The following is a 16,781-nucleotide window of genomic DNA, read 5'->3' as shown; positions in this document are numbered from 1 at the left end:
GTTAAAATCAGCAAGACAATTATCCTTTCACCTTAGGGAATCTAGAATCTTCTTGTCTGCTCTTCTTTTATCCAGTCTTATGAATGAATACATAGCAAATGGAATGGAGATACCTCTTGATTGCCTTTCTGCAATAATGCAGTATGAAAATTTTATTTGCTTTATTATACAATGAAGAAAACTGGGAAGATTTTCTTTCCACTTATCAACCACAAAATTTAAACAAAAATGTATAATTGTATCCAAAAGTCGCATACAAGATTTTGATTATATACGTCTTTACATTTTTCAGTTACAGCATTTATATACAAGTGGAAATATACATCAACAAGTAGACATCCTTCCGTCAGATTTGATCCAAAATTCAATATATATCTGCACTTACGGTGATAAATATGTACACAAAATGGTATTCATAAAGCTATTTATAGTTGAATATGATTAGCTAAATTTGAATCGCACAGATTTTAAAGGATATCATTTTAATTATTCTATCTCAAATATAGTTTAACTTTTAATCTTTAACCAAGCAATAATATCAATTTCATTTGCACCACTAATTTCGAATAGAGGAGAAATTAAAAATGTTCTCCTCTATTCGAAAATATGCACAAAAAGAAAACTAGGGTTCATCGAAAGCATGCGAAGTTCTGAAAGTACTCACGTTTGAACTTTAAAAAATTTTCAGATCATTCATTGACAGCAAATAACGTGTTCATTTCTTTTTGTGTGTACAGGTAACCCAAAGAATGCAATGCACAAATATGACTGGAGGGAATTTGAATAAAAAAATTATAGCACAAAGTTAAATAAAGAATTGCATCAATAATAAATTGCGGAATATGAGAAACAAAGTTAAATCGTAAAACGCAAGAATTCTGAAAAAACTCAAAGAACAAACAACTGTTGAAGAATAAATTATGAATTTTTGCTAATAATAGCATGCAATATACAGACATATAAAAAATCTATTGCAAACTAAAATTATAAAAATCATTCTCTTGAATCTTTTTAATAAACTTATAACTTTTTAAAAGGCTATTTTAGATTGCAGAGTTACAAGTAACAATGACTATTTAAGAAGTATGGTGAGAATTGTTTAAATAATGCATATTGATGAATTTTGTACTGAAGCTTTATCATATCATTTTGTCAATTGAAATACAAGATTTTGAAATGATATTTCCACATATTTTGACGATTCGTGTGATTTTTTATTCTTTCAGTTCATCAATTATATGAAACTAATTATCTAAATCTCAACAAGACGCCAATTTTGCAATTAAATGTACTAAATATTTACCAACGATGAAAATTTTATATATACATTCTTTGATAAAGAGTTTCATTTTAATTAAAAAGATTTCCAAATTTTGAAATTCAGTTTTATCTAATTAGATATGGGTAAAATACTTTTAATGGTTTAACTAAATTTAATTTAATTGCATTTTCTCTTCGTTTTAAAGCAACAGGAGTTGTGTAATTTTGGTTAAGTAACTTAATTCAATTGGTGGTGTGATTTCGTGTAATTTTGATTAGGACACATGGCGATTTTTAGGTGAAATAGAATTTTAGCTGAATAGAATAGATTAGAACCACAGGACATTGAAGCCAATGGCTTGCAAAGGCGGCTCCCGCAACATTTTACATTTCGGCTGTTCAGACTTTTAACGAAATATTTTTTATCAGGTCTGATATTTCCCTGAGGCTCTCACATTTCAATGCTCCAAATAAGTTGATAAATTTGTTGTAAATTTTCAACATTGGGATCAATTAAATTAACATCTTAGTTCTATAGCAAGCTTTCATATATACATGGCAAACATCAGCACGATGCATTATATTCATAATAGCATGACCTTTTATTCTCAAGGACTATTCAAACCGAATTTCAAAATTAGTGCTATACACCTAATGCTTATCAGCAGAGCTTTAATTGATTCCTTTATAATATTTTCCTCGAGTTTCCTTCGAGTTTGATTTTCAATATCAAAATTGTATATGTATTTGACAATCTTGTTATCTATACAGTTTCACTGTGGTAAATATTATACAGCCATAATCTTTCTAACTTGCAGAGCTTTGAAGAGAGCACAAAAAATGTCAGCTTTGAAAAGATGTCGAATCATGCAATATTATATTTCTAAAAGCATTTTTAGCCGAGATGATTAACTTTCCATATCTTGCTGTTTTAAAGTTTTGAAGAATGATAACAAGTGTTATTAAATGAGTTATGACTTGGGAAAAATATTTAATGCGATTTATTAAAGATCGCACAAATTATAGGGACCATTAAAAATTATAATTATGGCAACAATCTGCAGTTCTCTTCTAAATTTTTAAAATATTTGTCTATCGCTAGTAAAAGGAAGAAAGGAGATTTTGATCTTTTTTACAAACAAGATACCTATAGTTTTAATTTACTTCATAAAGAAAATAAATTATCTAAGAAACTAATTAATTAAGAGAATGAAATAACACGCATACAGACAGTTTACATATTATAAACAGCTTATTAATTTATTAATAAGATAAAAGATTTAACTGGTGTATCTAATTTAAAATCTTTTTCAGAAATAAGAAACAACGTGTCAAAAAGATTTTCTATTATTTCATTATGTAAAATTTTTTTAATAAGATTACATGCAATTTAAATTCTTTTTCCGAATAAACTAAAAAAAATAAAAACATCTGTTATTTCTACTGAAAAATGCATAAATTAAATAAAAAATAATATTTTTCACAAATAAAGTAATAAATAATTATAATTTTTTTAATAAAACGAGTAAAATTAAATTTCCATAAAATTGTTTTTGTAAAAGAAGACGGTGTTTTGTTTACTTCTATTTATGTCAATAGCAAGCGCTGATCGATGCATATCAGTATTTAAAAATGATTCTAAAAATCAATCTTTTAAATATAAGTTCTTATTAATGTATCTAAAAGTAAGATTTTTTGCTTTAATTTCTTATATATTTTTTTTCTTTAATTCGTTATGACATAATTTTTTTAAATTTTGATAACAATTTTTTCTCACATTCACAACAAAGAATGGTATCAAATGAGAGATAAACTTTCACATTCCTCATTCGAATTTTCAGAAAAGAATGAAAAATGAATTAAAAAACCTTATCCATACAGGAATGAAAAAGTCAAACGCCAATGTATATAAAACATTTCCTTTTCAATATAATTTTGAATAAATTATAATAGGACGGTAATTAAACTGCTAAATTTAAACTTATTTTCTAATTTAATGACTTTACGCCATAAATATCTTAAATTCCTAAAAAAGAAATGTATGTTATTTTTAACAAATGCAATGATTTAAATCGCCCCATTAAGTAATTTAGCCTATGTCATTAAATTTCAATCTCATCAAAATGTTCTTTTTAATTTACTAAATAAAATTTGAGACGAGTCTTTAGCTCCCTGGGGAGCGATTCACTTACATGAGGCGATTTGATTAAAATACTCTAAACAATCAAGTCAGGTACTACTGAAAAATATGCTTTAATTTATTTTTAGCACTCGAAACTTCCAATATATCAAAATGTTTGGTATATTATGTTCAGTATTTTATAGAGAAAGAATGTTGATCTTAAATATCAGGATTAAAGACTTTTCAGGAATCATTAAAAGAAAAAGAAAAATGCATCCTTCTTGAGTAGTACATGCAGTAACTAATTAAAATATTTACTGAAATACAATATCAAAAGAATGTGTTTCATTATTACCATACATAAATATGTATCGATAAAGTATCATCAATGTATTAATAATTAATTAGTTTAATTAACTAACAAACCGTTTATAAAAACGTAAAGGCTATTTTTGGATGCGTCTCTCGTGATTTTAAACTATCAACACATGTTAAATTATAAATAAAATAAAGTGTAGTAACCGTTTAAATACTGCATACTGTAAGCAGAAATTCTTAAAAACTGATTTAGCTTAACCATCTATTGAGAATAACTAAGTATTTATTTTTATCTAATTAATTTCTTTTTTGATGCAAATTACTACTATTTTTTTATATTCTAAAGAAGTAACTTCCATAAAAATAAAAAAATAAACTGTTTTGTTTTATTTTCTTTAGGCGATTTGTTGGTGTGGTGGGTGTTTTAAATATAAGAATTTATAAAGTCTATTATAAAGTAATAACTATTCTGTTTGAAAAAATTAAGCACCATTAAGTATAGAAATGATAGAACAAGCTTTTCCATAAATCAATATTACAACCTTATAAATTGAAATTAGAATGCAAACAACAGTTTTAAATATATGCCTTTCGAGGCAAGCTATTATTGCATAATAGCTAAAATAGGGATAACAAAATAATATTTTTAATAATTACATAGTCTTTAGATAATAACACGTTGTCTTTAGATAAAAGAGAGCTTGAAAATCATCATGAGTATATAAGAGTAGTAAATGGAAGAAAAATATTGTTTAGTAAAAATTGTTTGCCTGTCAATGATCAAGAACACAGTAAAATAAAAGTTTCTCAAGTAGATGAAAACTGTTGTCCAAAATTTATAAAGATGGCATGTTACAAATTACCTAATTACAGCATATTTATTTGCTTTATTCAAAAAACAGGTAAATAAAGAATTTGAGATTGTCAATACTGTTTTTTGGAGGGGGAAGGCTTAAGCAGACCTCTAAAAATAAACTAATGCACATTATTTACATTAGATGATCTTTCAGAATATAAACCTATGGCTTAATTGTATTATGATCGTATGTCATCTTTATTATTAAAGCCCTGAAAAATATTTGATTCAAAATATCGGCTTTTGATATGATTTTAACTTGGGAAATTCGATATTTATATTATTTTGTACTTCAAGGAATGGATATCATATAAAGGTTTCATTCTATTAAGGTTATAAATAGATACGAGGTATTAGATCGTATGAAATCAATTTTATGGATTTGTTGAGTACAACTTCAGCAGGAAGATTGAAAGCTTCAAAATATAATATATTTGCAATAGAAATACCAAAAATGCATTATCTTTTTTTTTATACAAATATTTAGGTTATAGAAACCCTTTCCTCATATAGGAGTCATTTTCTATTATACTGTCAATAATATAAGTGCTTTAAAATAATGGCTAAAGGATGATATGGGAAATAATTTTTCAACTATCACAGATACGATGCAGAGAAGAAACTGGAATTTTTCTATAACTAAGAACTCTAATGGAAAATTTTAATGATATCATAATAGTACACGCAGAGCGAGATATGCTGACTATAGATAGGTCCTAAGAAAAAATAAAAATAACTAGGAAGGATTAAGAAATAATAGAAAAGCAAATAATTATATTATGTTTCAAGATTTCTTTAAGCGAGTGCAAAGTGTTGCCATGTGTGAATGCATACATATCATGTATTTGTGGAACACAATAAAATGTCAAGCTTTTCATCACATGTTAAGCATCAAGGCATCCTAGTACTGATAATTTTATTCCTAGTTAAGTTGCAGGTGTTTGAAGATTCTCGCATTTGAGCCGAAGATTGATGATAGTCAGAGAATGTTGATTAGGAAGGAAATCCTAATCACTTATCTTAGCTCATTCAGTCTGATTCTGTTAAATGTCCAATAAGAGAAAGTAAAACTAACTGGATCGAACATTATATTTGAAATAGTGATGATTAAAAAAAGCAGTTGAATGCAAATTTAGATTGAGCGGATTAGTTGAATATTATTGCCATCAAACGCCATTCAGGCCTCTCGCCTTTTTGCCTTGACTATCCAGAACGAGTCGTAAATTCATTCTTATTTTTTCATTTATTATGATTCATAGAGTTGGTATAGTTTTTCTGTATTTTTAAAGATTAGAAATAAAAATAGGAAGCGATGTTTTGATAAATTTTTATTATATTAGCAGTTTTTTTTTAATTTACAGTAGCATACAGACATAATTAGTTTCTTTATCTAATGTGAATTATTCTTATTTAAAGCTAAACAAATGCTATCTCTGTTCTTTAAGCTTTTTGGCCTGTTGTGCTTCGAATAGAGTAATACCAAAACAAATAATGGGAAGCCTGGAATGTTTTTATTTGAACATTTACTAATGCTTATAGATATTTAAAAAATATAAGGCTTAGGTAGACAAGTTCTACAAAAATGATGCAGGTCTTATCCCCTTGAATTCTGTGATGATGGGAAAAAATCAGGTACTTTTAAAAAGTATTTTGAGAAATGCTGCATTACAAACAACGGAAATATTAGAAATTTAGGGGATAAAAATAATCTAAAAATTTAAATAGACAGCATGGAAAAAGAAGTATAATTGCTATATTTTAATGAACTTCTTTTAATGAGTGTTATTATTTGATATATTCTAGGCATTGCAAGTTTTTCTAAATTGAGGACCCCACCAATAAGGAGAATACGGTTTCAAATTATTCCTTATTGACGGGAGTTTAATGTTATATTTTAAATATATCTTGAGAGATTTCTAATTATAATGTTTAATATATTGTTCTTTTCGAATGATTTATAAATTATTATCAGGGATTTAAATTGTTATATTGAAAAATTCATGTTCGAATGGTTTATCACTGATATTGATAGTGAAAACCTGATATTGTTAGTAATTTCTTTTTCTTTTTAGTCTAATACAAAAATATGATTAAAAACTTTCTTCTAACACAAATACAAATCCAATTAAATTAATTACAGTACTTGATTTCGCTGATATATCATGTGAATATGATATCATATCAAATTTTTAGAGGGTTAGCTTTGCTTGAGCCTTCAAGATCAACAATTATTCCCTCAATAGCTGGCTTCATAGAATTTAATTCTCTTGAATTACTCACCATCATGTTTTCTTATATACCATTGCTTCGTTATACCATTTATGCCATTGTTTTCTTGCATACAATTCTATACCATACCATATACATTGTATACCATTCTTTAATTGAAAAATAAATGGTAAATATTTGATAAATAAATCATATGGGTCTATCAGAGCAAATAAAAATTGTAGAATATATTATACTTGTGTGAATATAAGAAGAAAAAGTTGAATTTTCAATTTACTTCATTTTGAGGTCAGAAAGTTCTCCATTGAAGATCAACCTTTTCTATTTTCCGTTTTTTCGAAACCATTAAAATTATCGCATTCAAACTTGATGCAACTCATTGTACTGCAGAGAAGGGATATATTCACAGAATTTACTCCATCATTAAAATTTAAAAAAGGCTTGACCTAATTAAGTTCTTCAAACTCATTCTTATCTTTGTTTTGATATCTAACATTCAGTCTATTTAAATACTGTTAATTAACATTCATTTGTTCATGAACGGATTACAACGACATCATGTACCACATTTTGTTATAGTTAAAGCAGTGTCCTTATTGAAAAATTCGAGTTCTGAATATTATTTAAATAACAAATTAAGAATTAAACGAAGATAAATAATGGCTTTCACTATGACGGCGGTGCAATAAGTTTGAAGTTTAAACCAACATTTACTGAACAACCTCCCAGTTGTTACTTGCCGCCTAACTTTGACAACTTGCCGAATTCCGTTTCTCATTTATAACTTATAATTAATTTAGAACCAACTAACAGTACCACTTCTAATTGAAAATTCGGATAACGAGAGATTACTGCAATTTTTTAATAAAATAGTGTTTGTGGATGACAAATTGTCTTTGGTTTGAGTAATGTGTTTAAATGGGCAACTTCCAGTAATACGATTACTGCTTTAAAGATCGTTATAGAGTTCTTCTGATAGAGTTTTATTATTTGACAAATATCGAAAGGTGAATGCAATGTCATCCACAATGTAAAGAATATTTGCCCTGGAATACTATCTGCATTGCTTCAATCTAATGATTTAACCAGGTGATTTATAACAAAAAATATAAATTGATTGATAAATTACTAAATAAAATTCAGAATTCATCGATGAACAATTTTTCATTTCGAAATTACTCTAATCAACTATTTCATTGCTTTCATCAAGAATTATTCTAATTAAGAAGTTAGTAAATTAATATCAAATAGATTTGTATGGAAAATGCAGAAAGTACAATCTGTTAAAAGCTTTTCAATTTCATAAAATGTGCATCAATAACACTCAAATGATGAAACTGCTTACATATTCTGACTACTTTAAGAAAATGAATCCATATTATATATATATATATATATATATATGCCAATGAAAAGTCGACTCAGGAATTACTTTAATAATAAAACAATATATGTCGATTAAATTTACAGAATAGGATAGCCATCATATTCAACTTTTAGACATCAGTTTTAATTTTAAAAAGATCAATTTATATTTACATATATTAATAGAATTATAGTAGATACCTACTTGGGATATATTTCACTTAGCATTTGAGAAGACTTTTGAAAAAAAAATGTGTCCATTTAATTTTATTATATATTAATCTTTAATTTTCTTTCTTTATGAATTATAATCTTGGTCAGTTCAGTAACAATTAAAATCATGTAAATAAGGATAATATTTAAAAACTTCAAATAGGAAAAAATAATAAAGTTTTTTTTATATCCATAATGCTTGCACTTAAAAGTATTTAATAAACATTTAATTGAAAAATATTTACAAAACTTACAATTAAAACTTAGTTAAATTAATTCAAGTTTAATTTGGTTACATTAACATCCCATTTTAAAGCAACATAAGATATGTTTTAGGACGGACCTCATAACTTTGAACAGCTGCCAAATGAAAAGGACGACAGCTGAGCTGAAACATCTTCTCCAAACTTCCACCCCACATTAACAGGATGGCGTTTGGTCCAGACGGATTTAACGTGCACCAAACCCGCTTACATGACGATTTCTTAGGTGGAATCGGGTCCCGAACTCGAAACCCTCCGGTTTCGAAGCCGAGATCTTACCAACAGGCCACCGCGGCCGAAAAGTAAACTGAAGAAACCGTATATTGATTATTGACGCATTATCGTAATGCAGGCACCTAACTGTGAACAAATAAAAATAAAAAAAAACCATGAAAAATAATTTTAAATCGTTTTAAACCTCTCATGCCTGCATGTTCTATTTTCTGAATTATTTCATCATTTTAATATTCAAAGAGATAAATGTTAATAGATCGAGGCCTATTAAATTCCTAATTTCTAAAATTAAAGATAAGCCACTCATCAAACAGCAGAAAAAAAATATTTAAATATCTTTCACTGTCATTTTAAAGTTTAATTTATGGATGTTAGACTATTCTTTCATTTCAATATAAAAGATTTAAGTCAAAGAAAACTAATCAGAATCACGCAAAAAATACCCATTTTTATCTTCTCTAGATTATGAATTTCTTTATTCCTTTTTTCTTTTCAGACCAATCGTGCCTTACAGAATCCAATTACGTGAATAGACATGCAATTCATATGTGAAACTAAGAAATTTAATAAAGCTGCTTTGAGGTTTTGAGTTATAAAAAAATATCGCTGCAATAAGGCAGGTGCAAAATAAAAGTAGAACCGGAAATTATTTACCCGCATCTGATCATCACAAGTTCTCGCAACTAATAAGTTTAACTACGGAAGTGACAGCACACATAAGGATAGGGAGGGAATAAAATATAAAAGTTCTCCTGAGATTGTGCGAATGATCATAAAAAGTAAAGGCGAGAAACTCAACTTAATTAAGGCAGCAGCAATTTACGGCTGCAGCGGATAATATTTTTCACAAATTCATGGCCGATTTACGCTTATCAGAGCTATAACTCTAAGCGTGAAGTTAGAATTTTTTAGATTCCCTTTAATCCTATTAATTTATGCCGTAAATGAAACTCTAATGAACCGAGCCTGCCGTCGTATAACTTGGGATTTTTTTTATTAAATCTCTCTTTTTTTTTAAAGTTTTTCTACTCAGAATTGTTACCATTTTATTTTCGTAATTTAAAAATAGAACTGAAGATCAGTTTTCTGGGATATAGGCGCAAAGTATAGTGGTCTATTTTTTATTGAGAATTATTTTAGATAAGAAAACAAATTACATAATGTGAGAGTTTTTTAAAGATTTTTTTTAAATATATATATTATGGAAATTAACATAAGTAAACTATGGGAGATGAATAAGAAACACAATTAATGTAATTAGTGGGCAAATTCTTAAGCGTAACATTTTGACGGGGATATTTAAAAACGAAATTAAATATATTCATACTAGATAAATTTATGTCTAAAAAAACTATATTTTTACTAAGTAATACAAGTATATTTAAGTAATTAGTATTTTAACGAAATTATTTTGTATATAATCATATTGAATCTCCTATAAGAATTAATTAGATAATCATAAAACAATTTAAAATCAATTTAAAATTCAAGAACCATTTTATTAAGGGAAAATGCATCAAAGATATATTTAGGAAGATATAATAAACGAAATATATAAGTTAGCAATTATTTCCTCTTTTTTCTGTAAAATAGATTTTGGAAATATTTCGAAAATTTATTTTCCACACAATTGTTTCGTTTAAATGAAACCATAAATGAAAAGTAAGTGAAAAATATTTTGATAAAATTTATTCTGATGATACTGAATAATTCCAAGCATCAGAAATCTGAATTATATTAAAAAAACATTTAATTTAAAAATTCTGTTTCAGAATGCATTAGTATATACATTGATACAAATTATGATCATCGCTGAATATTGCAAGATTCTGCAAAAGTTATGTTTTGAAATTGCAATCTTTTATTGGTTTAATACTGTATCTATTTATGGTGGATTTTTCCGCTATTTTGAGTACTTTCTTGTACAGCTACAACGTATTGAGAATTGTCTTGTTATTTTAATATATTTTAAAGAATTTGAGGGCGATATCGCTGCAGAAGTAATGAAACATATTCTAGGCATAGTTGTGTTGGTATAATATTTGTGGATAATGTTACTAGCGATCTGATGCGATAATATAGGTCACATATTTTTCTTTCTGTGTATTTTATGGATTCCGCTCTTTTTAAATAAGAACATATAGGTTACTGAAGATGGAATTTCAGTAATGCTTCTACATGGACTCAGTTTCCCTTCAATACAACTTTTCTAATATTGGATTAATCGATGGCGAATTTAATTCTCCCTCTTTCTTACCTTATTTCCCTCTGAAAATTTTAGATATGCATTGGAACAAAGATTCTCTTTGTATATCTAAAAGATTCTGGCATTTCGTCTTTACAAATGTAATTTTAGTTTAATGTCTACTTTTCATTCTAGGGCGTCGTAGGACATAGGATAGGGAATCTCAGTCTTGAGTTTTAAATATCTTCATTTTTGCTTTATTTTATTATTAAACTCTTGGATATCCACAAGCAAATTTGGAAGGAATCTGAACCCAAATACTTGCAAGTTTTCAAATAAAAAAAGTAATTTTTTAAAAATTATAATTCTCTACGATGGAAGTAATCAAGCCAAAATAGAGAATCTATAGATTTTTATAGAATGTTTAGATTTAGATATGTGTTTTTTTTTTCATTGCGCATTGTGACTTCTTAAATTTCGGTACAATTCGGTTTTGAAGGCTTTAAAAATGTTCAATGAAAAAAAAATATCGCCTAGTTATAAAAATATACTCAAGTGCACTATTATTTATTATGAAAGATTTTGAACGTGTGAATCACATGTTACAATTGAAATCGCCAAATCGGTGAAATTTTTTCTTGGCGCTTTCTCATAGCCGACAAGTACCAAAATTTCTTATGACGATGCGAAGAAAATCTCAATACATTTTTTACCTTAATTCATCAACTGAGGACTTTCATAAGTATTTAGATTTAAAAGAATAAATTATTATTATTATATTAAAAAAGGGTTTTGTCCAGAATGATTTCAATGCAAGATATGACATTTAGTCCGGGTATCTAGAAATAACTTCTGAACCTCTATCTTTCTTTGCTGGTAATAAAGGTAGCTATGTATTGACTCTAGGTAATGCAGAATGTTTAGCTAGAAGTTCCAATTCTTTGAAAATATGCTTTGAAATGCAGGAATAAGTGGCTTGGAATCTAATTAAAGTTAATTAAATTTAATTAATGAATTAAATGTTAACTGAAGTTTTGGCGTTTTTCTGCTATCCCCCCCAAAAAAATCATTATTGCACTGTTAATTTCTACACTATTTTAAAGACTTCTCTTTACTAATAATTGTGTAGTTTAAGAGCTACAGTTTTCAGAATTTTCATATATTTTAATTATTATTTTTTTTACTTATTAACAGTAATGATGGGTTTCCAAATAACATTTCTTTAATTTTCGTGATGCTGAAAATACTTTTTTTAAGGAATCATAAACACCAAATTATGCATAAGAGACTTATGTAAAACTAAAGTTTACCAATATTCCAGAGGAACCATCTGGTTGTCCAAGACGACTAAGGATTAATAAAATATTTGAATTTTCATTAACATAATAAAGAAAACTTTAAAATTTCCTAGAAGTTTATATCTGGGCAAAGGACTGAAAAAAAATTCAAAATACTTAGCTGTCCCTAAACAATTTTTGGAATTCAATTTTGTATCAGTACCTGTATATAATTTTAAACTTCCGAGCATAAAGGAAAGATAAATATAAAAAAAAATCTTTTTAATATAATATATAAATAAGCCTGCTAAAATTAGCATCTCAGAAATGTGAGAAAATTACGGTCATCTTTCAAATGCCTCTTAAGTTTTAATTTAAATGAAGATTGAAAAAAAAAAATGAGAGGAAGAAAAATTATTTTCCTGCATTGTTTCTGAAAAGGTAGAAATATATTCCCCGTTCTTAGGATCTGCTTTAGTATAAATTTATCGATTCGGCGGCTTTATTGATAAACGATTAATCAGTGGCCACCCCAACAAAGTTTTGTTGATCATACAAAAGAAATCGCATGCCATAAATAAGACGGTTCCGATATTTTTTCCCTTTATATTTTCTCAATGATAAAATGTAAATAAGGTAGGAACGCTAAAAAGAAAATGCTTTCAAAAGTAGAAAAAAAAATGATAAAAATATTAAAATCCTTAGAAAATCTTAGAAAACTGTTTCTTCTTGCACATAAATCGATTCTTAGGATTTGCATTATTTAATGTCTTCCTTAAAAGAAGCGACGCATTTAAATAATGTACAGTGAAGAAAAGAACGAATCATAGAGAGAAACGTACAAAATATTTCAAATAAAGATTCCTAGTTATTGTTACAAAATGCACTTACTTTAATTTCTATTTCTTTCAATATCTTCATATATATTTTAATTGATTAGTTTATATGTTTAATACATTAGGTGAATACAAGAATACAGACAAATTTATGATATTTAATACTATCTTAACACAAGAAAGTATAAAACAGCTTTATATTGTAATCTTATCATTCCATTAAATACCGTCATAGATATATTTAAATGATTATTTTAAAATATTTAATACATTTGTACAAGAATAGATACAAATTTCGGAAATTTATTATACACTTTGATATAAGAAACAATTATATAGTCTTTGTTTATTTCATTAAATATCTTAATATAAATGCTTAATAAATTATTTTAAAAGTTCAATATAATAGATAATTTAAAATACAATTAGGTTTTGTCATTTCATAGTCATATATATAAAAAAGATAACGTAAAATAATTTGAGCATCTTAGATTAGAAAAGTATTCAAAGGATATTTTAATTTGCGTTTTATTAAAATTCATATACAAAAATTGTAAAGAAATAAATTGCTGGCTCTTTTATTGATTATTCATTAATAATAAATTCTCTTTTATCAAATGTAATTGTTAACTTAATGAAACCTTTGTTAAATGATAAAGAAATATGCTTAAGTCGAAAATTTATTGCTTTAATTAACTTTATTATTATCCTTTTTGTTTTCAAAAATTTAATGTAGTTTTCAAAACATTAATGATAGGTAAATCATAATTGATTTACCTATCATTATGTTATTATTGTACCACAAAAAACAATTTTTTAAAGGTTTATTATGCTGCTGCAAACTCTCACCAAATTGCCTAGTGCACAATAAAAAAAAAAAATAATAAAAGTCTTAATAAGCATATGAGGTTTCAAAAGGCAATTGTTTTTCAAAGATTCAATATCAAGTCGAATGTACAATTGGAGAAAAAATTGGGAAACGCAATAAAGAATACAGGATTACAAATTATATGTCAATGTTAATCATTGCAGTATTTATATCCTTGAATATTTCGTGTATGTAGAATATAATGGGTGATTCCATAGTTTCCCAGATGCTATATATATATACAAATGAAGAAACATAATCATGCCTTTTCAAATATTTTAAATATTAATGAATTAGCGATGATTTCAGTTTTATTTATTTTATAAAAATGAAGAACATTTGAATTAACACGTGACAGCTTTCTTAATTTTCTGTCCACTACATTACAAAGGCAGAATAGCCGAACATTTATTCAGCTGAAATAATTTTTCTTTGGAAAAATGGCCAGATAAATTAAAAGTGTATATTAAATTTTAATTCTATTTCAGAAAAAAATTACATTTAATTTGAATCAACCTAGAAAAAATAAGGTACATATAGGCAAGTTAAATTTCTGCCTAATCAGAGTATTATAATTGCATAATCAAACCAGATATACAATTTAATGCCAATCAGCTTACAAGCAACAAATATAAACTACTTTTATAGAATTTTTTTTTAATTATTGGAAAAGAAGCGTGCCTAAATAAATTTCGTGATTTATTATTCTAATGCTATAATATTTTGCTCAACATCCTATTTTTTTCTTGTCATGGCTTTTATTTTTATTTTCGTATTATAAATACAATTTTACTAAAGATAATAACACTATATTCAATAAGAATAAAACAACTATATTTATACAAAATGCCGAAAAACATTGTTACGAGTATGGCTAGCATTCTGAAATACGAAAATCATCGTTGAAATATCTTACAATATTCTGTATTAATAGGGAAGGGGTAAGAAATTATAAATATTTAAGAAGGGAAATGTGTAGACGAGAAAATTTAATAAATATTTTATCTCTTGTCAAGAAAATAAATAAAGATAGAAGTTTAATCGAAAAATGATTGATGGGTTTATTCAAAAATATTCTTCCGGCAGAAAATAAACTATGTGAACTTACTGGGACAACCAGCAGCATTTGGCCCCAGAGCTAGAGTCCTCCCATCCGGGCAGCATCCAAAAGGTGATTGAAGACATACACTGGCTGAAACCACTGAAAGGAAAAAGAAAAAGAAAGGAAATTATTAATATGTGAAAATTCTGTGTGAAATGACTCAGAAAATTAAATATACGCGGTGTCAGTAAATTTCACAAGCAAATTAAAATAGTTTTTGACATATTTTGCAGTAAAAATAAATTTTAATAATGATTAATTTAATCTGTGAGAGTTTTAGAACCCAAGTTCCAAATTATTTAAGTTGCGCTAGAAAAGATATAGGTAAATAATATTAAAATTTTTAGATAAAATTTGTTGTTTAAAAATACATTTGATCTAAATGAGGTTCAATTCTATTCTCTAATATTTTTATAAAAAGTTTGTGAAATTGAAATATTTTTATAAAATTTATGTTAAACATATAAATGTTATCTCCTCTAAACATTCTCACATATTCCTTAAAAAAGGTATAATTCTCCTTCCCTCCAAGCAAAAAAGAAAAAGGGGAACAACTTTCCAAAAAGGCTTATTCTTTTCCTCCGCCTAAAATTGTAGATCTTAGGTAAGGCCTTGAATTCCTTGCAGAGCATTAGGAACAATATTTACGCAATTACGATCATTGACTTGAATCTAACATTTTTACTTAATCTTTTGTGTGAATCAAAAGGTTGGACTTTTTTTTGCTAGCCAACTGACGGTTTAGTTTAGTTATATTAGCGTCCCCTTTTAAAGCAACACTAGGGCTATTTTGGGATGGACCTCGTAATTTTGAACCGCGGTCAGATGACGAGGACGACACCTGTGTTGGCATCCCCCTCTTCACATCAGCGGGAGGACGTTTGGCCAGGACGTTTTAACGTGCACCAGACCCGCTTACACGACGGTTCTTCGGTGGAATGGGGTCTCGAACCTGAAACCCTCCGGTTCCGAAGCCGAGACCTTAACACCAGGCCACCGCGGCCCGGCCAATCGACGGTCGAACATTTGTAGTTACAAGATAACATACCGAATTTAACTGACTTATGTCAAGGTTTTTTGAGCTATTGCACTGATATGCATGTAAAAGAGCAGACCTTGAGACATTCGATATTTCGACGAATTTATTTTAAAATTTGATACAAATCTATAATTTAGATGTTAAACCTGATTACTAAGTTTTATCTACATATAATTTAATTTTTCAGTTACCCAGCTCAGTTGTACTCGAACGCCAGACAGATAGTCAGACTTCCTGATAAAGGATTTCGTTGAAATTTTTTTATATATATCTACAAATTTCGCTGCAATTATATGTACCAAATTTCAGCCATTTAGCTCAAAGCGTTTGTGAGTTATCATCTGCACAGACAGACGAACATAATGCCAATTATGCGTTTTTGGATCTCAGAGAAATCTGAAATTAAGAATTCATCAAAACCTCAAACTCGAATTTTTCGTTGAAAGAATACCTCTCTATACTTTATATACGAGAGAGTAACAATGTGATTTTAGAACCCAAAAAAATCTAAAATTTGAAGATTTGCTAAAATATATAGGTCAAATTTTCTATCAATTAATTCGATTTTGACCTTAATTTGTCTGTATATGTCTGTATATGTAATATGTCTTGCA

At 27.3% G+C, this 16,781-nt stretch overlaps 1 protein-coding gene across 1 annotated transcript in view; it reads right to left on the bottom strand.

The window, feature by feature from the left end:
• Positions 1-16,781, bottom strand: part of LOC129962213 (agrin-like) — a 282,823-nt gene that overhangs the window by 81,801 nt on the left and 184,241 nt on the right. Inside the window, exon 9 of the mRNA XM_056075952.1 lies at positions 15,135-15,227. Coding sequence (XP_055931927.1) covers positions 15,135-15,227 — 93 coding nt within the window. The remainder of the gene's footprint in view (positions 1-15,134; positions 15,228-16,781) is intronic.

Source organism: Argiope bruennichi, chromosome 2 (genome assembly GCF_947563725.1).
Source record: "Argiope bruennichi chromosome 2, qqArgBrue1.1, whole genome shotgun sequence".
Classification (NCBI taxonomy): Eukaryota; Metazoa; Arthropoda; class Arachnida; order Araneae; family Araneidae; genus Argiope; species Argiope bruennichi.
The sequence above is the reverse complement of the archived record's forward strand: the minus strand, read 5'-3'. Positions and strand labels throughout refer to the sequence as shown.